We start from the raw sequence: 24,726 nt of genomic DNA, 5'->3' as shown, positions 1-24,726 counted from the left end.
AATCTAATTTACTTTAAATAGCCGTTAATAATACACCAGTTAAAGAATTCAGCGTTTTTGCTGCTCGTCTGTCAATTGTTTAATTGAAATTGGTACTTGGTTCGTGCATACGACTTTCTGCTCTAGTTACTTGGGTTAAGATTTAGTTTGCATATTGATACTTCTGGGGATGAACCTATGTAGATCGAGTTCTATATATCGCCTTTCGGAACGTAATAGGAATCAGAACTATGCATACAACGCAATAGATATATAACATACTTTTGTAAATTTTACTTCTAAACCCCGAAGTGGTGGTATACCACCAAGAGAAGGAACGAGGGCTACTACACCTAAGTTTAACCTGCTGCAGCAAGGTGTAACTTAGTTGTAACTCTCACCTTCGATTGCAACTATTATATTATACATACTAACCCGTGGTTAAAATTAGGTGTAACCTATTTCTCATGGGGCAGAGCTAGGATTTCGATTCAGATAAGTATTTTGGCTTTGATTCTCGACTAATTCTCTCCAATCTGATATTGAAAACTGAAAGACGAGGATGTTTAAGTACATTAGGGAGTAGTTATGTATTTCTCATACATAACTTAATCCCCGTATAAAAAAAAAAACTTAATACTTTCTTATAGAAGTCGGTGGAAAAATTAACATAGCTGCATTCTCTAGACACCGACTTCTAGGAGGATGCGCATAACAGTTTTTTTTTATTGATATTTAGTCTACTTAGAAGTCGTTTTTTTTTGTACGTTTTTTGAACAATGTTAAGAGATTTTTTTTCTCGTGAAAAGCTTTTTTTATTCCTTACATTTGTATTATGTATAATATACCTATTATAATATATCAACGACCCTGATTGGTGGGAAGACTCAAAAGATCGAGAGGTGTGGAGACAAACTAGGGAGGCCTTTGCCCACCAGTGGGACAATACAGGCTAAGAAAAAAAAAAACAACTACCAGTACATTTACTTACTGGTCACGAACACATTAATAAAATTGCATGACGTCAAATGCAGGCTGTTAAGACTGCACTTTTTGGTTTGTTTATTTGTAATGTTAACTTATTGTGAGCGTTACCTAGAATAACATAGTATATAGTATGTTGTATATTCAGTAGTTTCATGGTCAAATTACATAGTGCATTAAAAATACATAGCAAGTATCTATCTGGAACCTCACCATATGAAATTATGGTCAGGTCAACATCTGCATAGGCTTTTCCCAACTATGTTGACTTCCAGTTTAACCGGAGGCAGCTGTCTGACCTCCTCAACCCAATTACCCGGGCAACCCAATATCACTAGGTAAGACTGATTGTTAGACCGGCCTCTATCCGTAACGACTGTCAAAGATGTTCAATTGACAGCCAGGAACTAAAGTTTATCGTGTCTTAAGAAATTATGGTTAGACCAGTATCCATGGTGTTTCAAAAGATATATGTAGGTTCTAGAAAGCTATTCATATTGTAAGTATTCACATTTTTCTGACAGCTCATAGGAATAGCAAGGTTCATTACACATTACTTACACTATGGTAACTTGGTACATAGATATTAGGGTTACATACAGGGTGAATTAAACGATAAAGTTTTTTTTTAAAAACAATATATTGCATTTAATACATATTTATGGCGAAACGTAACTATTTGTTATTATCACAATGAGCTTTTTGAATTTTGTTCTTAACGGTTTTCAGGTAGCAGTTTAGCGTCTGGAATAAAGCAAAAAGTATCGTTAATATTGCTGTCTATGACCTTTTCTCTAAGTCCACCAAAGGCTTGATACATTAAGAATTAAAATCTTGAATTATGCTTTTGAAACTTAGAGATCATACACAACTTTTAAATCATAATGTTACATTAGGGTGGAGATCAACATTTTCGTACTCCAACAGTGCTAACTTTTGCTCATCAAACTATCCATCAATTTGAAAAAACTGCACTCCATTAAGAAATAAACTTACCCGTATCCACCCTTGTGTCCGCCATAGCCGCCGCCGCCGGCTCCAGCGTGAGCGTTAGCGTTGGCATTAGCGTTCGCGTTGGCAGAAGCTCCGCCGTAGCCACCTCCGTTTCCACCGCCGGATCCTCCATGACCACCGCCGCCGGATCCTCCGTGACCGCCGCCAAGACCGCCACCGCCGCCGCTACCGCCGCCGAGTCCACCTCCGCTGCCACCGCCGAGTCCGCCTCCGTGACCGCCAGCTCCTCCGTGACCACCGCCGAGTCCGCCGCCACCGGCTCCTCCATGACCACCGCCGAGTCCACCGCCGCCGCCGTTACCACCGCCGAGGCCGCCTCCGAATCCACCGCCGCCTCCCTTGCCACCGCCGGCACCGCCACCGAAGCCGCCACCGCCACCGCCGCCGCCACCGTAGCCCCCTCCTAGGCCACCACCACCGCCGCCTCCTTGGCTACCACCGCCATATCCTCCTGAAAAGTAAACACAAGTTAAATTATGTGATATAAAGGTTTAGGTGATTGCTGGGTCCTGCAGTTGAAAGTGTAATTCAATGGTTTGGGTGATTATTGGATCCCGAAGTTTATTGATTTTACCCTGGCACGGTATTGTAGTTGACTTTAAAATTTGCAGGATATAAGACTTAATATAAGACTTAATTTTGAGGAGATACTCAACGTGGATTACGTCAAGACTGCTCGCCACATCTTTTTCGGGATTTAGTGCTTTAACGCTTTAGAAGCCCATGTTTTAATTTAAGGACTCACAGGATCTTAAGCTTTGCAACTAAAAAATACATAAATAAACATTAAAAACAATTATATGCTTTACCTGGCGCTGCGTACGTAATAGCGAAAAGCCCTAAGGCCACTGCAACAACTGCTAGACGAGCCATGTTGATCTGTGCTCCAAGCTCCTACGACCTAGCTTATATACAGCCACGCTTATGTCATGGGCGCACAAATCTTTGTAAGACTCTTCACCTTTTTGCCCGCGTTTTTTTGCCGCGTATAATTATTAAGGTTCCGCTGAATTAATATCGGTATGGATATGGATGGCTAATGAATATGATTGCAGGTCTTCGATAGCTTTGATAGGTTTTAGATTATAGAGTCGTTGAAACCTTTTTTGTGACTAAGCGTCATCTCTAGCTTTTAGCTTTAAGTTTGAGAATGTATTGTCTCATTGGTTAAAAATCTCTTTTCATCCTGGTATGCAACATACATTAAATGCCATTAAAAAAAATAAAAAGTACAAAGATATGTCATACCATCTTGCCCATGTTTTCCATCAATTGCTTGGCGTTTTTCTGTGTCAATTAGATTTTTATTAATATTTTCCGAATCATCTTCACTATATAGCTGACTTATTATCACTTTTAGGATTTTTGGATTTAGGCATTTCTGCGTTATGTCATGTGTCAAGAGGGTTTTAAAAGTTTAGTCGATGTAGCTACTTGTATTGTTAACTTGTTACAACTAAATTAAAATGCATTTACATTTTTTTTTAAGTTTAGTTACCGCAATAGTTGAGATAAGTAGATTTTATAATATTTAGTAACAAAAAGAGCAGCAATTATGATGGACAGATAATCAAAACAAATGTGTAGCGAGAATTAAATATGCAGTTGTAAGAATATCTTAATTCCATTTGTTTTGCGTTGCATTTTCGTCATCGTATTAGGAACCTCAGCTACCATGGACAGTGGGAATATCAATGTGGACTATCGCAGACTATCAATGCTGTGCAGAAATCATTTTCAGCAGATGCCATAAGTAGACGAAGGAGTATTTACTAAAAATACTTGTGCTCTTAATTTAGTTGCAGACTGCCAACAGTTTTTGTAAAACGGTTCAAGAAAAACTAAGACGTATAATATATTTAGACCAAGTATTTAAAATAAAGCTACAGGAAAACAGTCGATTTAATAACTCTAGCGTATTACGGAACCCTAACAGGTAATAATAATACATTTTTATATTAAATTCATTCGTTAACACGTTCGGCCGAGTGTTTTTGTATAGCGCAGCCGATCGATATACATATATCTTGTATATGTATAGTATACACTAACTAGTAGTTTGTAAATACTGCGTTTGCTTCGGCAATGGCTGGTTAAGGAATGTATGATAGCGCAGGATATAAATAGCTTGTAGTTTCGGTGTTGAAAAAATACCTCTACAAGTTTACTATGGTTTTAGTTCTAAATTAGTAGTAGGTGAACTCAAAAATTTCCAATTTCGTTTTTTTTTTTACCTTTAAAATTAAGGTGGTTAGGCACACATTCGTAATTTGGAAATCATTGAGGTTCGTAATATAAAAGTGGTGCCCTGTAATTTTTCAGAAGAATATAGGCTTCCACAATCACAATTTCCTCTGTATTTTTCATTTATAAACCACTGAGATCTCAAGAAAATCCACAATATCGATATTAAATGTCATGAAGGCCTAGAAAAAGCAATAAATTATAGCTTACACTGGAAAACAAGCCTACGACAATATCTCCTTGTAGATACCTGGAAATCTTTTTTATTTGTAAGCAGAGAGCTGATAAGGAAATATTATTTTTGTTATTGTTATTCTACGAATCAGTTTATCGACCGAAGGATCGGATTGGAGCGGGAGTTTCCCTGTGCAGGCGCAACGCTTGACCACTACTCTGTCAGTCTGTTATTGATGATGAAGTTGAGCGCTCGTGTGGCTGGTGAGTTTAAGGGTTATCGACTTTAAAACTAGAGTAGTAAGGTTTAAAATCTATTGGCACTTTAGTGTAGAGGCTTTACAATGAAAAGGATTAACAATGGTACGGGTATTATTTAATAATACATACAATAGTTTATGGCCGTGATAAAATACTCTAATGCGTTAAGTACTTTGATAGATTTTGTTATTGAATTGTGTAAATAAACTACTGCTTACTTAATATTCGATAAGTGTTAAGTAAAGCTTCTGTGTGAAGTACCTACAAGCTCAATGAAGCTTGTTGAATATAATTTGTTGTTAGGTAATTTTGTCTAAGGATTGCTGTTTGCTTAAGTATACAAGCTGTTGATTTGCATCCGTGCCATATTCAAGGACGTAATTATGCTAATGATTCTCGACCCAAATCAATAAAAAAATTGGTACGTAATTTTTTTTCTTTAATTTTTTTTCGGAATTCCGTAAATGTCATCTAGCCTTATTTAAACTTGTCGCGTATGTTACTGGCGTTAAAACCGTGCTGCACCCTCACACAAACGCAAACACAAAGCATTCGTAACGATCACTCATAAATTTCATTCATAAAATTGGATTACTTCGAAAATACCACGACATTACAATGACAAAAAAAGCAGTGCATATTAGTTATTTCCCATCTACTGTAATTCCAATCGATTATTTATGTATTGTATGTCCTCCTCCTGAACTATGGCACAAATGCAAATCAACACCTTGTATAGGGTAGAACGAAATTAGAATGAATATGAACCTAGAGTACCAGGCTATTTTTTCAATAATTTTATTATATGGTATTATAACTTTAAACGCTGAAAGATATATCACAAAAAACCTTGACTAACCTTTCTGAAATTATCAGAAAAATAAACTAAAACAGTTAACAGTCTGTAAAAACATTACAAGTACCTATTACAGAAAAAGAAGACGCCTTATGTTATCACTTGACTTTGGTTAACGATCACCTAATAGTCAAAATGTACTTGAATAGATGTTGTATTCAAGTACATTTTTCATCATAAACAAATATTTTGGGTAGTCAAACATTCTTTAACCACATTCATGCATGAAAATACTATATTTTGATGGGTAAGCCTTATTTGTTGGACCCTAGTTAAACTTACGTAAGAAAATATTTCAATAGAATAGGTTCAGTATGAAAAGTTACAGACTAGCTGTCTCTCGCGGTTTTTGGGAGTATCTTCCCTCACCCGGGTAAAATGAAGCCTATATCATTTGTGGATATTGTAGTTTTCGTAGCATTGACATTATCTTTTAAATCAGTGCCGCAGTGCCGTCAGGGTACAAACAAACAAAAATCCTTTTTATAAGTTATTCAGATTTCAGGAGTCGCCGAATATGGACGTGTTAATTCTGTAACAATGTTACCGCAGATACCCGGAATGCCATATTAAATGCAAGGTAGGTAATAGACGCTTACTAAAATGGAATAAATACATAACAACCAACCCCCAAACTTAACTATTTACAGCTGAAAATAAGGAGCGGTGATATACAAACAAACGTCCCAGTAACTTATTAAAAAGCTTGTAAAGTGCTAAAAAATCGGATTACATAAATTGTGTTCGGCTTCTACACTTGACCACATAGGTTGACCACACACTTAAACTGATAGTTCGCAAGTCATCAAAAACAGGCTCACCAAACTGGTATGTTCACTCTATAAAAACAAATTCGAATCGATTGGTTAATCTTTTTAAACCATAGAACTTTTTTTGTAAGTTTTTGCAAGAGGTATGGCGGCCTGAGACCTCTGAAAAGGAGGTCTAATACGGTGTGAATACAATAGGCTTCACTAGCAATATAGCCAAGAATTCTTTATTCAATTGTATTTTTTTAGTAATATGTAAATCTTGAATGCCAATGGTGAAGTGTGTGTGAAATTAAAGGTGAAGGAAAATATCTCGAGGAAACCCGGAGAAAACTAAACTCTGAAGTCACCAACCCGCATTGAGCAAACGTGGTGACTAACGTTTAATCCATCTATGTGTTAGAGGCCTGTACCCAAAACTGGGACGACAAAAAGGCTGATTATGGTTAGATATACGGTAAAAAGTAGATCACAGGTCAGGTAGGTTTGTAAAAATATAAACTTAATTACTGAGGTAATCTATAAATCTGTATTTCCAGGATTAGCACGGCCCTTGAAGTTAGGTCTCCAACCGACATTTCGAGCGATTTAATGGTCTAGGCCAGGAGTTCCCAACCAGGGGGGCATGCCCCCCTTGGGGGGCGTAGTGGAATACCAGGGGGGGCGTAATCAGTATGTGTAATTTTTGGAAATAGTACAAAATAGTGAAAAGTAATTAATGGTTTTCAAGTGTAGATACATATATCTTCTCTTATTAGATCTTTAAAACATAAATATCTACAAATATCTGTATGGATTTTTTTGTTTTTCATTTAAATAAATAATATAGTTGTAAAAAAAATGTGCGTTTTTAATGTTTTTAAACTTAAAGGAGCATGAGACTATTATTTTTGAATTGGGGAGGCTCAGTGATATAAAGGTTGGGAAACCCTGCTAGGCTTTAGTAAGACTTTCAGCAAAAATAGTCCAATATATCCATAATTTTTTTTGAAGTAGGACAAAAGCAAGGGTTTCTTTCATTGTTTAAAAAAAAACACCTTTACCAAGTGCCTTTACTTATAATGACGGCTTCTGGTTTATATTTAAAAGTAATTTACAGTAATTATTATTTAAATTAGATCTGAACCCTTCGTTTTGTTATTTTTTGTGATCACTCAAGCCGAATCTACAATGATAAGTCTTTTTCAGGTTTTCCTCGAAGTCGAGGGATTTTCCAGCAAATATTAAAGGACAAAGCACCGTTCTTAGTATTTCTTACAAACAATAATTAAAATTTTGTACCTACATATAACTTACTAAAGAGGAGTTCAGCTGAAAGGCGAATGGAAGTTAAGTAATTAATTAATTGTTTACTTAATACTTTGCATTTTCGGTTGCCGTTTTTCAAATGTAAAAAATATTTCGACTGCATAATGTATTCCTGGTTTTAGTAAACTATATCATATGAAACATATTCATAAAGTGAATATTTTGGATAGATAGTTATAATATTCTTTATTGTACACTAATAACAAACACAGAAGGATGTAACGAACAAGAAGTAGATGAGTACAATAGGCGGTCTTATCACTAAAAGCGATCTCTTCAAGACAACCTTTGGATGGAGTCGATCTGTAAACAAATATATTACGGGTAGTATTTTTGTACGGCGTACAAAAATTGTTATTTGTACTAAAGTAATCAAATAAACAATACATCATCATCATCATCATCATATCAGCCATAGGACGTCCACTGCTGAACATAGGCCTCCCCCTTTGATCTCCACAGATACCTGTTGGAAGCGACCTGCATCCAGCGTCTTCCGGCGACCTTTATAAGGTAACAATACATACACATACATATATAAGGAAAGCAATACACGACAAATATAGAAATATATAAGAAAGAGAAGCAGCATTACAGAGCCAGGTAATGATTGTTCACCATACTCTTGAAAACAGCAAGAGACTGTTACTTAATACTTATATTTAACCCAATTTATCTAGTTTTTTTCATTTCCTTCCTGTCTATATAAATGCTACCAGAAGGTAAGTATACTGTAAATCAGTAAGTAGGTATAATGCCATGATATAACGTAACTGTCATAGCCTAGGTGGATCGACGATTTGAAGAAGGCGTCGGGTAGTGGATGGATGCTGGCTGCCTAAGAGTAGCATGGTTAGTGCGCAAGCCTTATCTCATAGGCTTTTATAGTTTACTTAAGATCCTTGATGCTACTGAACACCTTAAGGGACTCCTTGGAATAAAAGAGTTACCGCGGTTCTGGTTAAGTCAAACTAAGTTAACAATTTATTTGATCTAATGGTTCTTCCTGATTGATTCATAGCGATATAGAAGGGTATATAATTTTCCCCTTTGGATATTTTTCGATCTGTCAAGCCACTGTATACTGAGTTTCCATGAATTCAATTTCCTAGAAACATGAATGAATGCTGTCTGGTCTGCAGTTTGCAGAATCAATATTGACAGGTAAGTATTCAGTCGGTAAGTATTGTATTATTTAACTACCGGCTAGTCCTTTTAACATGGTCATGTTAATTGCTACATGAAGTTGTGCATTACATGATGATGATGTATTACATGATTTTGCATCGGAATATAGGTACCTACAGATTAAGTCATTTAGAAAGGGAATAATTCGTGTCAATTAACTTTGCATTGTGACAATTGAATTAGCCATTTGCCGCTTTTGACTATTATAAAGTAAACAGTAGCCACACTCGGACAAGCAAAGCTTCTCGATAAGATCTCTATGAAAAATGCGCAAGGGGTCTAACGCCTAACTACAGAAAAGCAGAGTCTGAGGTGACTGTCGCGAGCTAAGATGTATGATTATGAATGTTTTTAACACTCAAAGATTTGTTTTCGTCGATAGCACTCCACAGCCTACTAGAAATTGGAAGATTGGAAAATAATATTCTAAAAATAATATATATCGAGACATCATAGATTCTCTATCTTTTCAAATATAGTGCATAGGTACGTTTACAGCTCCATTGAGCGCCTGCATGTTGTCGCTAGCATTACCCGATTTGCGCCGTAAAAGTAATAAGATGGAGTAGGCGTTTAATGCGTGGTTATATTTTATACAATCCAGTATGTAGTACAAATAAAGATTGCAAGCTTGGAAGCCACAGTATATTGGTGATAACCCATTAATTATAGATAGGTAGGACATTAGTTTGCTTTCTGCTAGGAAGAACCATTATTTCAGGTGTAGAAGTGCTTCAAATCACAGCTTAAATACGGTTAGTAAACCTTTACATAAATTTTCGAATGTTATATTCCAGGTGAGTAAAAAGTATGGTAAAATAACTTTGGTTATCCATGTTAAATCGGGGATGTCACGGAGTTCAATTAGCTTCTAAGACCAACTTACTTTATATTAAAATCCAGCTGCAAAATAAATGTTTTACGTGGTGTTTAATACGGTGTCTATTTGAAAAGTTATGCGACGGAAACCCACATTGCTAGTTATTTTAGATAGGCAATCTAATTGTCTCATGAACAAAACCGGGGAGTAATTTTCGTTTAAAATATGATTAAGATGACACCTTTTTTTTTTTTAGCGACTTTAAAAATCATCAAATGACCCCTCCCGCTGTGGGTTAGCAGCGGTGAGGGAGTGTCAGACTCTTACTGACTAAAAACCGTCGTCTTCCGTCGTGGGCCTTTTATGTACCAGGGCCGCGGTATCTCTTTCGAACAACCCGCAGCATTAAGATGACACCTGATGCCGCGTTAAATGTCGCGTGTAGAAAAACCGAGGGCATTTACGCACTTCCCCGCTTACCAACGCGGGAAAGATGAGAAAACGCTTTATTAGTTACCTATAAAAAGTATCAAAATTTGTTTGTTTCGAAAATAGAATGAGAAAATTCTTAGCAAACAGTGGTTTGAAAAAGTCGTTTATGTTGTAGTGAACTTGGGCCCTAGGTATATACTGTCATCTCCTTCGCTAGTTATATCGGGTGTGTCGTTCATAATCACATTAAATGAAATGCGTTAATATACTGGTTAATATATGTCCATTAACACAAAGAAAAAAGAAAAATACGTAAAAATAAAAAAAATAATTTTTCAAACAAAGTAAATAGAATAAAAATGTGCGAAAATTAGAACACCATATAAAAGTCAGTCATTACAAACAACTGTAATTCTCCCTTGAAAACTGACAGCTGTCAACTGATTAAAACATTCGATACTTCTAACTTTATCTCTGCTTTACACATTATGCTGTAAATTATAAAAACGAAAAATGACTCCTGTGGCTAAACCACTGAATGGATTAGGTTATTTTTTTTACAATTCGCCATAGAATATCATAAAGTATATGCGATAGAATTTAATGTGATTGTGAACGACACACCCGATATTTCGCAATTCTGAAAGAAACTTTCAGCGTTCCTCTTTCTTTCATCAGGTAAGTTCTCAATTCAGATGTTTATTTATGTATTTGTCTTTGTTACTCGTGTTTATTTATTTTGCATGTTTTTATTAAAATTAACCATATGATTGATGTAATTAATTTGTCAATATCTGTTATTGCTACTAAGACGACCCTAATCTTAGGAGCTATTCAAACCAATTTTTTTCAATCTCCGTTGTATCCAATTATAAGTTCTATAGTACCCAAGTTTTTATCTATGCGTGTCGTTTAATTTGTGTTATTGAACGAATAGTATGACGCCAACATTATTTATTTGTATCTGCCCTAACGTAAATAATGCTAAGAACTTCTGGGCATTGACCTGTAACAATTTCTAGATCCCAATATTTTTATCCCAAATAGCTAACAATTTAAGGTGCATTTGCTACAACTGCTAATCTTAAGTTATCCTACTAATATTATGAAAGCAAAAGTTTGTAAGGCATGTAGGCATAGAGTGTTTCTGTATGTTTTTTAGTTTTTTCACTAAAACTATCACTAAACTTAACGGTAATGGAGGTTATACATATAAGCTAATAAATAGCTTACCATGGGGCTAATCGACAGTATGTGAAAGAGTCGCGATAAATAAATAAAAAGAAAAACATATTGGTCACTTCATATCCATGTGCGGTAAGAAGTTCCCACACTCTGGTGAAAAATAAGTATTACCATAAACAGGTTACCTACCTAATGATTCCATCTATAATGCTGTAGGTATTTCAAGATGAAAGAATAGGTATAACAATATCAAAAATATATATTTTAATTAATTAGACTTAGACTGTTTATGAGCAGGTGAACGTGTTTTGCAATTTTGACTCAAAGGTGTAAAGAGCAACTGGTTTTTTAAAATAAAACGTCTGATTTGAGATTTTTGAATACAATAATTTATTATAATTATTACCTACTTATTTAACATAGTTTTATTTGCTTAGCGCTAATTTTATTCACATTGAAATTCGACATTTACCTTCATCATTTTATACAGATCAACTAATTTGGACTTCTTCTTTTTCCCGGCATTACATACAAAAAACAGTTCGATAGCAGTAGATCAACTAGGCGGTACTACTTATCATAGTAAGTATTGCCCCTATCTCCTCCCGCGCCCCCGTAGGAGTTGGTACCATGATTGCCTCCGTGGCCGCCGCTGCCTCGACCTCTGCCGCCACCCCCGTGGCCGATGCTGAAGCTGCCGTCACCGAAGGTACCACCGTCTACAGCACCTACTCCGATACTGCCGTCTGATGCGTGGGCGACGCCTCTGCTCCTTTTACCTGAAATGGGGAAGTTATTTTTAGAGAAATTGGACGGAGAAATTACGCAATTTTACGTTGTTTTTAGATCCATATAGGATGTTGTTTTTTTATCAGTCTTTGTTACTTGAGATATATATTTATGAATTAATGAATCACTTTGATTAGTATGTCAAACTACACAGCTACGAGTATATAACTAGTTACGCATAATTTATGTTCTTCCCAAGTTATGTAGGTACCTGGATTACACGTTATGAAAATATTATCTAATCCCGACTACTAAGTATTACTTAAAAAAATCTACACAATGTCAAAAGTCAGGTGAGCCAAAAAATAAATTCCTGGAAAGGAGCCTGGAATTTGAAGATAAATAATATGAATATTTGATGGTAATATTACCTGGAGCAGCCAGAACACAAGCAACCACAACTAAAACCGAAACTACGGTCAGTAAACGCGCCATCTTGCAAAAATATTGTCCACAACTGAATTAGAATCAGTTTGTCAGCAGCTTTTATATCCTTTACATTATTATTGCAAAGTTTTTTGAATAAAAAAACAACTGTTATAAATTCTTGATACTTATTCCGAAACTGAGTCGTTATGTCGCGTCGGCTAACCGGTTGCAGCAAGAGTAAAATGGAGGAAAATCATCTTCGATCCTCGTTGAGATGACAATAATTTTTTGTCATTTGGATTCGGCTGTTTCCTTTTTGGTAAAAAAAAATGTAATATTTATAATCATTGCCTTTAGCCGTAAATTGTGTTTCAGATAGGATATTCTACTTTAATAATATAAATGTAAAAGTTTGTATGTACCTACGGATGTTTGTTCCGCTATCACGAAAACTGATGGATAGGTTTTGTTGAAACTCGGCGGCAATATAGCTTATATTTCAGAATAATATAGACACAGAGAGGGATATAGACTACTTTTTATCAGAATGCAGGAAGTATTAAATTATCTAAATGCTTTGACTTGTTTGATGGATAAAGTTGACACCAGTAACAAAAACGAAAATCTGTTTAGAAAAAAAGAAACAGGGGAAGTCCCACATATTTGACAAATAAAGTAAAACGATTGAATTTTTCCTTGATTATTAAGGAAAAAAATAAAACGTCGGATCAATAATCATCATTTTTTTATTGTTTTTTCGGTGAGATGTCAATCTGTAAGAATCAGAGAGGGATTTCGAAGTTTATGTCGTTTCCTTGCTTCCTCAAGACTTGCTGGCCTGGTTGCCACCGTGGCCAGCATCTCCGAGGCCACTGCTGGAGCCTCCGTGGCCGATGCTGAAGGTGCCGTCTCCGAACTGTCCGCCAGCCACATTGCCTACACTGATGCTGCCTTTTGTAGCATCTGCAGATCCTTTTAGTGGGGGTGCTGGAATAGTACATCATTTGTTGTTAAGAAAAATGATACTTAAAGTATTCTTGTGTATTTAGAACAAGATATGGGAGTCCCTTCATAATTAACAGAGTGCAGTTTGTCGGGCGACAGTTTGATCGAGTTCATGAATCAGTATGAAGATGAATAGTTGTGCATGAATTACAACGATCAGCTATCAGACCGACTAAAGTTTGATTGGATTACGATCACTGTAAAATAAACTGTGAGCCCTGTTATCGGCCAATAGTTTTGTCTGCACTGAGCAACGATTCTACCAAAAATAACCTTTGCTTATTCATATGCATGATTAGAAGTATGAAACTACTTGGATATGATGAATGATCAGAATATTTCGATAACCATTTATTCGAAACTGTAACATATTAGGGTGATTTAGGACTACTTCATATGTGCACTAGAAGAAGAAGAAGAAGAACAGTAGTAAAATTGTCGCCATATAATATAGGACCTCACTCACTGCCTGCTAAGGATATAACAATACTTACCAATAATCCCAGGTGTCGCCACGACACACGCCACCACAGTAAGAAGCAACAGTGCTGTCAGTAAGCGCGCCATCTTGTTCTCTGCACTACTGCACCGAGTACTGAACTCACATCACTCTATGCAGCTTTTATATCCACATAAACATTCCTTTTTTTCTCAAACCTGGATAATTTCTTTAACCTGTAGACTAGATTGGTGAAGCATGCATGGGAACCGGTCTAGGCGTGTATGAAAATAAACAATGTATAGGTTAATAACCCCGGTATTGCATCTAAGGGAAGGCTGGGTTCGGGATTGCAAGTCGAAGCAACTTTGTGATATTTTCTGAATAGGACAATTGCTATTAGTTACTTTATTTAATCGAATTCAATTAAATCTAGCAGCGTTTTACCGTGAGAAACTACAGGTTCGGTGCATTGACACGACAGACTTTGTCCTTATAGACAGGATTGAGTTGATGGAAAACGGAACATATAGTAACAGCAAATAGGCCATTCTTGCTTGACACAATTTGTTACTGCAAGAATCATTATGCTCTATATTGTAGAATGCAGTTTTTTTTTAATAAGATGTAGTACCTATTCGGATGATTTCAGCTCTAGAAAATAAAACAACTCTTTCTTCCAAATCCGAAAATTTTATTTTCCTTCCTTTAACACATCAGCAAAGATTAGGTGTTCTTTTTCAAATAATTCTTGCGTTTCCTTCTTGTCGGTATGCCTTAAGGTTCAGGATGCCTGGTTGCCACCGTGGCCACCTTCCCCGATGCCGCTGCTCTGTCCCCCGTGGCCGATGCTGAAGCTGCCGTCACCGAACTTGCCACCAGCCACATTGCCGACGCTGACACTGCCGTGAGATGCCTGCGCTTGTCCTTCTAGCACGGGAACTGGAAAATGTAAGTATGTCACTTTATTGCTATTCAAATTATCTAATAGCGATAGGTAACCATTTTTTCAACTTGTTGTTACATTTTAAATAAAACATTAATACAAAAATAAAGAACTTTTAAAAAGGTCGTGTCCTACCGGCATCGGGAATACCTTATTGAAAGGCAATTTACTTAGTTATAAGTAAGCTTTCTATAGATAAAAAAATAAATAATGTTTCTTGACAAAAGTAACCTTACATAGCTAACGTCGTTGAGCCTCAAACTAAGCGCAGCTTGTGTCTTGTGGCTCCAATTGATGATTGGGGTGATGGATGATGAGTAGATGGGGTGAAAAACTCAGTCTCTGTTATTTTCATCGTAATTTACTACTTGACATTTAAATTTTGCAATTTAATTAACTTTTATGACTATCTACAAATATTTGCAATGACCTTGTACATTTATAGAATATTTTTTGTGCACTGTCTTTGTAGCATAGAATTTCCACAAGATTGATTATTAAGTTTTTATTCCTTCGTTTTTTCCTTTTCCTTTATCCCAATCAATGTAAAATTACTATTAATAATACTATTTTTACCAGAACCAACAAGATGTTTGCTTATTGATTTAAGGGTAGGTACCCTAATTTAGAAGTAAGATTGTTAATATAAAAGGAATATTTACCAACAACAGCCGGGGTTGCCACGACACACGCCACCACAGTAAGAACCAATAGGACTGTCACTAAACGCGCCATCTTATTCACTGTATTACCACAAGGAATACTGAATACACTTCGGTCTACACGCCTTTTATATTACACATAAACAGACTTTTCTAGCTTTTTTTTAGAACCTGTACCTACTAATTCCTAGCCCTCCGTCTATCCTTAAGGACTGGACTCGAAGGACCAGTTTAGTTTTTATAAAATACGATAGTACGTTTGAAGGGCGTGAGGGGTTCCGTATTTTAAGAGAAAAATATACCCATCGTTTGGGTACATCTTTAGATTACATATCTAAAGTAACTTGTTTATTTTTTAATGTCACCAATCTATAATATTGTCTATTAGATGCTTTTCAAGTGCTACCATTCTAAAATTCGATAAAAGGCTGCAACTTTGTCTAACACACACGTTTACAGAATTAAGTATTGATGCATCATCTTATTTTTCTGCTACTTAATTGCTAACTTGTGGTTCTCGTTAAGTATTCCCTTTTCGTAACGGAACCCTAAAAATGAGCAATAAAATAGTCAGGGCATCGAACGGTCTGGAAGAAACTCGTATCTGGTTGGAGTGGGAATATACTAGACTTTGTTATGGTTGTTTCTTTGTCTGGAACTACAAAATAATTTATGTCCAAATACAAAAAAATGCTTTATTTTTGTGTATTTATTTATTTATTACAGGGTTTACCAACAGCTTCTGTGTAGATAAAGCTTAGTGTAACTTTTATTAAGACAAAAGTTGTTATTGGTTAGTTCCAAAAATGATGATGTATGTAATGATGTATGTAATTTTCCCACCGAATTTTAAATCCAGCCTAGTCCGACCTTACCACAAAAACTTTTAAACGTCAGTTTATGCCTTGTCTAAAAAAATGTCAAATTATGACGTTGACATACGGTTCATTTTGCAGCCAAAATTTTATTAGACAAGTGTAAAACAGGGGTTAAAGTTTTTGTAAAATTACCAGTATTAGTTTACCGGCATTCATATCCTCGGTTCACGGCACCGAGAAATTAACCAGGAATATTCTTACTCCAACACTGGCTGATTTCGAGGTGCCGTATTTAGCCGAGGCTATGGATGCATGGAAAATTACTTGCCCGAACGAAAATTTACCCAGCAACCCGTCTTCCCAAAGACAGTGGGATGAGCCGCTCTGCAGAGTAACCCGGAATAGTTTGATAGAAACGGCAATTACTCCTGCTGAGCGAGCGCGCCTACTGGCTGTGGGTAGATGGGAGTCGGGGCTTTGGCTTCAGGCACTACCGTCGTCAAACATTGGCACCATGTTTGACGATACAACTTTCCGCCTCGCTACTTGTTTACGTATAGGAGCACCGTGCTGCTCCCCTCATCGCTGCCACTGTGGTGAGGCTGTCACCAGCCTCGGACACCACGGCCTGTCGTGCAGCCGCAGTGCGGGCCGTATTGCGCGGCATGCAAACATAAATGACATTATACGTCGAGCTCTTGTTGCCGTCGGGGTACCAGCTGTATTAGAACCAAACGGCCTGGCACGCGACGACGGTAAGAGACCAGACGGCATGTCGTTATTCCCTTGGAAGATGGGTAGGCCTTTAGTATGGGACGCAACCTGTGTCGATACTCTTGCGCCATCACACCTTCCAAGTTCTGCGTGCTGTGCTGCTGCTGCCGCTGCGGCTGCGGAGAACCTCAAGCGGCGGAAATATAGTGGCCTTGTCGGAAACTATATTTTCGAACCGTTTGGGGTTGAAACCCTCGGGTCGTGGGGTCCGAATGCCCACATTCTATTTAAAGATCTTTCTAGGCGACTGGTTGACGCTTCTCGTGACCAGAAGGCTGGCTATTACCTCGGACAAAGAATCAGCATGGCGATCCAACGAGGTAATGCTGCCAGCCTCTTGGGCACGCTCCCAGTTGACAGCGATGGGGACGAATTTTTTGACGCTTTTTAGTTGTTTGTTTTACTAGGATAGTTTTTGATTTTTATTGTAAATATGTATTGTAAATATTAGTATTGTAATTAATGGTTGGATATTGTAGTTGAATGTTTAAGGAAGATACTTTGTGTGAACCGATTCAAGCTATGCGATAGTATTTAATAATGAGAGGATAATACGTAATTCAATAAATATTCGTGTGTTTATCAAAACTTACATAATTATAAGAAAAATCTTCTAATTGCATAGAAATAATTTCTTCACTGCAGCATACATGCCTCATTTTTTTATAATATTTACTATATTTTTAGACTGTTACTTAGAAAAGAATGAGTATTATAAACAAAGGTTGCTAATTTTCATTTTGTTATAAATAAAACCACTATTGTTATACATCCGAAACATAATATATTTTCCAAATGCCTTCAAAATTTGTCATCAATTGTGGTCAAATGTCTCCTGTCTTCAAGATTCAAGATGCCTGGTTGCCACCGTGGCCGCCATCCCCGTGGCCACTGTTGGAGCCTCCGTGGCCGATGCTAAAGCTCCCTTCACCAAACTTGCCGTCGACCACGTTGCCGACGGCGATACTGCCGTGAGAAGCATGCGCTTGGCCTGCTAGCACGGGCTCTGTAAAAAGAAATTAGTTAAGAACAATGTAAAATTCAAAAACATAACACACTAGCCTCCGCCAGCAGTTTCACCTGCGTTCCGTGGAAAAAAGTAGCTCATAGCCTTCTTCAATGAACGGGCTTTTTAACATTGGAGTTCCAGGAGTTTATCGCGTTCAAATACCTAAACAATTATGCGTGCTTTAGTCATAAGCAAAACATAGATGATCTCATTTTTACCAAATGTAGGTAATACTGAGAATATTTATTATGTTTTAAGTAAATGAATAAATCCTTACTGTAATTCAAACAAACAAACTCTTCAGCTTTACAGTTGATCTTTATCAGCTTTTTAATATTGTTGGATAAAGTTTTTAATTTGCGATTTTCTCTAGGTTTGTGCCAGCTATAAAATTTTGTAAATCTTGTAAATGATAAAAAGCTCTGGAATTTACAGTTCGTTTGGGTACCTCTAGTTGACAGATAACAAATAGGAAATAAATCAATATTTACCTACGACGACAGTGGGGGTTGCCACAACACACGCCACCACAGTAAGAAGCAACAGTACAGTCAGTAAGCGCGCCATCTTGTTCACTGTATGCACCGTGTACTGAACTCACAGCACTCTATGCAGCTTTTATATACACATAAACATTATTTTTTATATTCCATGATAAGTAGTAGCCCTCCCAGCCACCCTGTCTGGTTGAACCAGTTTAGGTAAATAAAAATAGAACCACTTAGTACGAGACAAGCTAGGAGTTCGGTAAGTACTCCAGTTTTATTGTAGGTGCTGTTATAATAATTGGTAAAGTACGATTCCAGGTGATCTTATGTATGTATTGTACCATGTAAGATTTTAATTGCGCTAATAAATCACTGCCTATTGGTGAAAATCTGTCATTTGTTCTTCAGTTGATCACATAGTCTCGAGAGAAACTAATAGTATAGAGGTGAGAGCGTGTGATCATCTCATTGAACAAGGTGATTTTGGGGTGCAGCACTCTCATAAAAGGGACGTAAAGGGATGACACACATAGATTATTTTATTTGTATCTGAAAAATCTATGCTGAAAAATAAAACCACAATACATTTCAGATCCAAAACGTGTATTTCGCCATGAAGAAACATAGCACTCGACTATCAGTTGTTAGATTATTCCAAGTTTTTTGACTTTCAGATGCTAAGGTTTGTTCTCCTGGTTGCCACCGTGGCCGGCGCTCCCGTAGCCGTCGCTCTGTCCCCCGTGGCCGATGCTGAAGCTGCCGCCACCGAATTTGCCACCAGCCACATTGCCGACGCTAATACTGCCGTGGGAAGCCTGCGCGGATCCTGCCAGTGGACCTGGGAAAGGACACAATTCTATATCATCTTGTGCTTTCCTGATACTCACGGGGCAGATTTTCATAACTATCCTGTCTATCCAGTTCGTTGCGATTAGTGATTGTTTTTGAAATTCAATCCCTAATCACAAAATAATGGGATGCCTACATAACTTGTAGAAATCCGCAGTAAACATCTATTTTCTCTTCATTAATAAAGGCAAACAGTAAAAATAACTCTAATATGTATTGAGGTATTGATAAAAATTTTGCTTTTGTTATTCTAACAAATATAGTCAAAACTGTAGGTAGTATAGGCCATATCAATTCAGCAGTACAGCATTTTATTTTGTGATGACAGTGAGTTCCCCGTTAAGCCAGTGAATACATGGCTTTACCATTAAAAAACAGCATTCAATTATATTCCAAACACTAATATCGTTGTCGTTCTCGTTTCAGTCTACAGACGTCCACTGCTGGGCAAAGGCCTCCCTCCGCCACTTTTCGGCACTTTTTGCGGCAATGTCAAAATATTGAAATGTACTTGTGAGGACTTTAAAAGAAGACAATACGTACCTACGACCTCGGGGGCTGCCACGACACACGCCACCACAGTAAGAAGCAACAGTACAGTCAGTAAGCGCGCCATCTTGTTCACTGTATGCACCGTGTACTGAACTCACAGCACTCTATGCAGCTTTTATATTCCACATAAATATTACTTGCTAGCTTTTTTAAGCCCTGCAATTTATTGTCCCTTTCTCTCACTCATCCTTAACCATCCCAGAACCTGTTCAAGAATTGAAAAATAAAAGCGATCTACACCGAGGTAGATACATGCATCAATCCGTATTAAGTACTATATGGTTTTTAGACTATTTACAACTTGTGTGAACTTGCGTTTATAACGCTTATTTTATGACTGTAATCACCCTTTTCGTTTATACCAATTAGAGTACAGGAAAGAAATAAAAAAGAAAACCCTCTATCACAAACTACTATTTTTATTGCGATATAATTATTTGCGCGAAAAGGTCAGTGTTCTACGCTTTTTTTGCTATTCCGAACAGTTTCAGTTGCTTTCAAAGTACGGATATTTCAAGGGAATATCATACCGACCGATGATGAGCACTTTGTATGTGACTTATGTATAATTAAATAGTAATTCTATGTTCTCCGCATCCTTTAACTAACCTCCCCTCTCAGAGACATTTAATGGTTACTTAAACCATTCCTTAGTGAAGGATTTGTATGACATTCCGTCACTAAGGAATGACTTAAGTAATCATTAAATGTCTCTGAGTGGGGAGGTAAGACTAGAATTACTGTCCGTAACGAGAGCACAGTCACCATATAAGTCATCATAACTTAAGCTGCTACTGAGAGACAATCATATTTCATCCTCCGAGCCTTTTCCCAACTATGTTGGGGTCGGCTTCCAGTCTAACCGGATTCAGCTGAGTACCAGTGCTTTACAAGAAACGACTGCCTATCTGACCTCCTCGACCCAGTTACCCGGGCAACCCGATACCCTTTGGTTAGACTGGTGTCAGACTTACTGGCTTCTGACTACCCGCAACGACTGCCAAGGATGTTCAATGACAGCCGGGACCTACAGTTTAACGTGCCATCCGAAACACAGTCATTGGTGTCTAAGAGATACTTAGAAAGTACATACAAACTTAGAAAAGTTGCAAGTGGACCTGGAATCGATCCCGCGCCCTCATACCCGAGAGGTTGGTTCTTTGCCCACTCGGCCACCACGAGTTTTTTTTGAGAGACTATCATATTTATGAAGGAAAAATAAAACTAAACTACACATTCGAAATGTGTAATTCCTTGAAAATACTTAAACGTCGAGACTCAAATGGTGTTTCTAATGCGTGGCGTTCATGAGTTCATGGCCCCTTCCCTGAAGTTCTAAGAAACCTGACTGTTGTCAAAATATCTGAGTTAACTGACCGTTAGCGTGCTACCGGGTCCGTAAAGGGCTAGATAAAATCGACTGGATAGAGAGGTTACCTGACCGTAAGGGCCTATCTGTCAATTGAAAAATTGAGATTAACGCTATCTGTGGAATAAACCTTATCTTTCCCTTTATCTGACTATTGAAAAATCGGCCCTAATTTGAATAAACGATTTTGAGTTTGAGTTTGTGAGTTAGACTTGCTTAGGCCTAATTGGGGTATTATTGGCCATGATTTTAGAACGGCGATATTTTTAAAGCAGGTAAAAGGTAAAGTTGGTTGGTAGTTGGTAGGTAAAGGTGTATGATTCCAACGTTTATTTATTTAACTTTATGCAATCCTAAAATTACAAAGGCGGACTTAATGCCATAGGCATTCTCACTAGTCAACCTTAGGGTGATGCAGAGATAACATGTTTATGTGATTCTACTAACCGTACCCGGATAAAATATATACTAGTTATGAATAACTTAACTTTTTATTGGTAAAAATCATTTTTAAATTCAGTTCAATAGAGGATCTGTCTACAACGTTACAGATTCTCAATTTTCCTCTTAAAATAGCAGCATAGATTAAATGTGACAATTAGATTAGTTAATTAAAAAACGCTAGTCATGTATTGTCATCACAACTCAGAGCGTGTGCAAAATTTCATCCTAATCCGAGACCGGGAAGTGGGGCAAATTAAGCTTTTAAGATTTTCTTACATACATAGTTACAAGTGAAGCTAATAAAAGTGTGTTAAAAAAGATGTTTATTTACGATTGATCAAAGGGGTTGCCACAACACAAGCCACCACAGTAAGAACCAACAATACAGTCAGTAAGCGCGCCATCTTGTTCACTGTATGCACCGTGTACTGAACTCACAGCACTCTATGCAGCTTTTATATTCTACACTTGCTTCTGCCAGCGACTTCGTCCGCGTTAGATTCGGACTTTGTGCAAAGAGAGGAAGAAATAATAATCACCAGCCTATCCAATTATCTAAATCTATGCGTACCTAGCCTATTACTACTTAGCTTTAACTAGTGGTGGAGGCTGCACACGCGACGGAAGCTTAAAAAATTTAGTAACTTCTCCCGATTTCCCAACATTTCCCATCATTGCGCTGCTCCTATTGATCGTAGCGTGATGAAAAGTATCCTATGACCTGCCCAGGAGTATGAAGAATATTTGTGCCAAGTTATGTTAAAATCTGTCGAGTAGTTTTTGTTTCCATAAGGAACATACAGACAGCCAGACAGACAAAAATTTTACTGATTGCATTTTTGGCATCAGTATCGATCACTAATCACCCCCTGATAGATATTTTGGAAATATATTTAATTTACAAGATTGACCTCTACAGATTTATTATAAGTATAGATAAACATTATTTTCTAGCTTTTTTTTTAAATCCCACGTATATTATCTAGCGTTCCCTGTCTGTCTATGGGATAGGCTGGTAGAACCAGTTTAAGTATTGAAAAAGGAACGTTGTAATCGGGCTTCGAACGGCCGGGTAGCATCTAGCCAGTCTCTATCCTACAATCCATCCTCCGAGCCTTTTCCCAATCATGTTGGGGTCGGCTTCCAGTCTAACCAGATTCAGCTGAGTACCAGTGCTTTACAAGAAGCGACTGCCTATCTGACCTCCTCTACCCAGTTACCCGGGCAACCCGATACCCCTTGGTTAGACTGGTGTTAGACTTACTGGCTTCTGACTACCCGTAACGACTGCCAAGGATGTTCAATGACAGCCGGGACCTACAGTTTAACGTGCCATCCGAAACACAGTCAATGGTGTCTAAGATATACTTAGAAAGTACATACAAACTTAGAAAAGTTGCATTGGTACTTACCTGGAATCGAACCCGCGCCCTCATACTTGAGAGGTTGGTCCTTTACCCACTAGGCCACCACGACTTTACTCGACTCTCTATCCTACAATATGCGGGCTTATTACTTATGTTGGTTTCTAGTTAGCATTGGCAAAGCTGCAGATTGATTCTGTAGAATGCATTATGCGTTCTTAAAATAGCCTTTTTTACTTTCATTTTAAATTTTGGCTAGTTGTTTGACTCATAATTTCATAGAGTAATGTGGATGCGGCCATTTTCCTATGTATAACTTTATTTTCTTATGTGACACAGTGATTGTTTTACTGTAGTATCTGCTTCGTGGGCGGTGAAGTGAGGTAATAATAGACTGATAACAGTGATCAACAACTATAAAGTAATTTAAAGGAAAAGGAGCTATTTAAGGAAAATAAAACAACAAACAAAACAATAAAATAAAACAACATTGAAGAGAAAGTTCTGTATTGCTTACAAGAAGCGGCCAATCAATCAAGGTTACGTTAGGTATTTTCATTGAGTCATTAAGGGTCAAACAGTCTCAAGGTTTGTTCTCCTGGTTGCCACCGTGGCCACCGTCCCCGAGGCCGCTGCTCTGTCCCCCGTGGCCGATGCTGAAGCTGCCGTCACCGAACTTGCCACCAGCTACATTGCCCACGCTGACACTGCCGTGTGATGCTGATGCTGAACCCTGGAGCGCAGGCTCTGGAAGAGGTAAATATTCCACAGTCATAAATTATTCATGCTACCGAATACTCAGAATAAACCCAAGTTTATGTTTCCCTCTGGCAATGCACCGGATTTTTTTCCTTTTATTATCCTTAATATTTGCATATTAATGTTCTCCCTTTTCAATAAAATTGTATCCAGTTATTTATCACAACCCTAATCTACCTTGGAGGTGCCTAATCAAAAGTATTTTTTAGCTTCGTTTATTTTGTTTGTTGTAACTATATCACTAGCTTGTAGAAAGCAAGTTAAGGTCAGGTTGGGAATAACATTATAAGTACGCAGGTACAGTTCTCGCCAAATGCTTTGCAACTCATTGACATTGACAGATCATTGACATAAACTTTGTTCGGAAAGAGCCGCCACCAAGTTTAGTGAAATTAACTGAAGACTGGTTTGATTCATTCATGAACTTCGACATTTGATTTACCTATTATTCCTGGTGTTCCCACGACATAAGCCACCACAGTAAGAACCAACAGTACAGTCAGTAAGCGCGCCATCTTGTTCACTGTATGCACCGTGTACTGAACTCACATCACTCTATGCAGCTTTTATAGGGGAGCCTACATAGCTATGCTTTTGTTTTTCTTGAACCTTCAATAACTTCTTCAGGGATGGGACTCGTGAGCTAAGGGAAACCGGTCTAGGGTGAACGAAACATGAACAACATCAGTGCTAGTGCACCAATCATTGGATTTACCATAGAAACGAAATATTTTTGATTTTCCTCTTCATCTTATTTTGTGACAAAATCATTTCGTGTCTTCTTTTTAATATTTAGATCTAAATCGACACGTACAAACACGTTTTTTAAACGAATTGGTATAAAAGAGGTTTTGATTTGTATTTTTGTTAGTGTT

General features: G+C 37.5%; 2 protein-coding genes across 2 annotated transcripts; both read right to left on the bottom strand.

Annotated features, from left to right (window-relative positions):
* Window positions 1-1,584: 1,584 nt before the first annotated feature.
* LOC124631172 (glycine-rich cell wall structural protein-like) lies at window positions 1,585-2,859 on the bottom strand. The gene is made up of 3 exons (XM_047165399.1): window positions 2,787-2,859; window positions 1,960-2,428; window positions 1,585-1,707 (listed from the first exon to the last, which is right to left on the bottom strand). The coding sequence occupies exons 1-3, from the start codon at window positions 2,848-2,850 to the stop codon at window positions 1,701-1,703; spliced, it is 540 nt and encodes a 179-aa protein (XP_047021355.1). The 5' UTR covers window positions 2,851-2,859; the 3' UTR covers window positions 1,585-1,700.
* Window positions 2,860-11,581: 8,722 nt separating this feature from the next.
* Window positions 11,582-12,457, bottom strand: LOC124633770 (glycine-rich cell wall structural protein 1.8-like). Its single transcript, XM_047169103.1, has 2 exons — window positions 12,376-12,457; window positions 11,582-11,994 (listed from the first exon to the last, which is right to left on the bottom strand). The coding sequence occupies exons 1-2, from the start codon at window positions 12,437-12,439 to the stop codon at window positions 11,786-11,788; spliced, it is 273 nt and encodes a 90-aa protein (XP_047025059.1). The 5' UTR covers window positions 12,440-12,457; the 3' UTR covers window positions 11,582-11,785.
* Between the last annotated feature and the right edge of the window lie 12,269 nt (window positions 12,458-24,726).

Source organism: Helicoverpa zea, chromosome 1 (assembly GCF_022581195.2).
Source record: "Helicoverpa zea isolate HzStark_Cry1AcR chromosome 1, ilHelZeax1.1, whole genome shotgun sequence".
Classification (NCBI taxonomy): Eukaryota; Metazoa; Arthropoda; class Insecta; order Lepidoptera; family Noctuidae; genus Helicoverpa; species Helicoverpa zea.
The sequence above is the reverse complement of the archived record's forward strand: the minus strand, read 5'-3'. Positions and strand labels throughout refer to the sequence as shown.

Excerpts from the sequence above, each read along its gene's own strand:
- LOC124631172 (XM_047165399.1), bottom strand. The coding sequence starts at position 2,850 with ATGGCTCGTCTAGCAGTTGTTGCAGTGGCCTTAGGGCTTTTCGCTATT. Across the intron at positions 2,429-2,786 it reads TATTACGTACGCAGCGCCAG|GAGGATATGGCGGTGGTAGC; the intron begins GTAAAGCATATA and ends TTTACTTTTCAG.
- LOC124633770 (XM_047169103.1), bottom strand. The coding sequence starts at position 12,439 with ATGGCGCGTTTACTGACCGTAGTTTCGGTTTTAGTTGTGGTTGCTTGT. Across the intron at positions 11,995-12,375 it reads TTGTGTTCTGGCTGCTCCAG|GTAAAAGGAGCAGAGGCGTC; the intron begins GTAATATTACCA and ends TCCCCATTTCAG.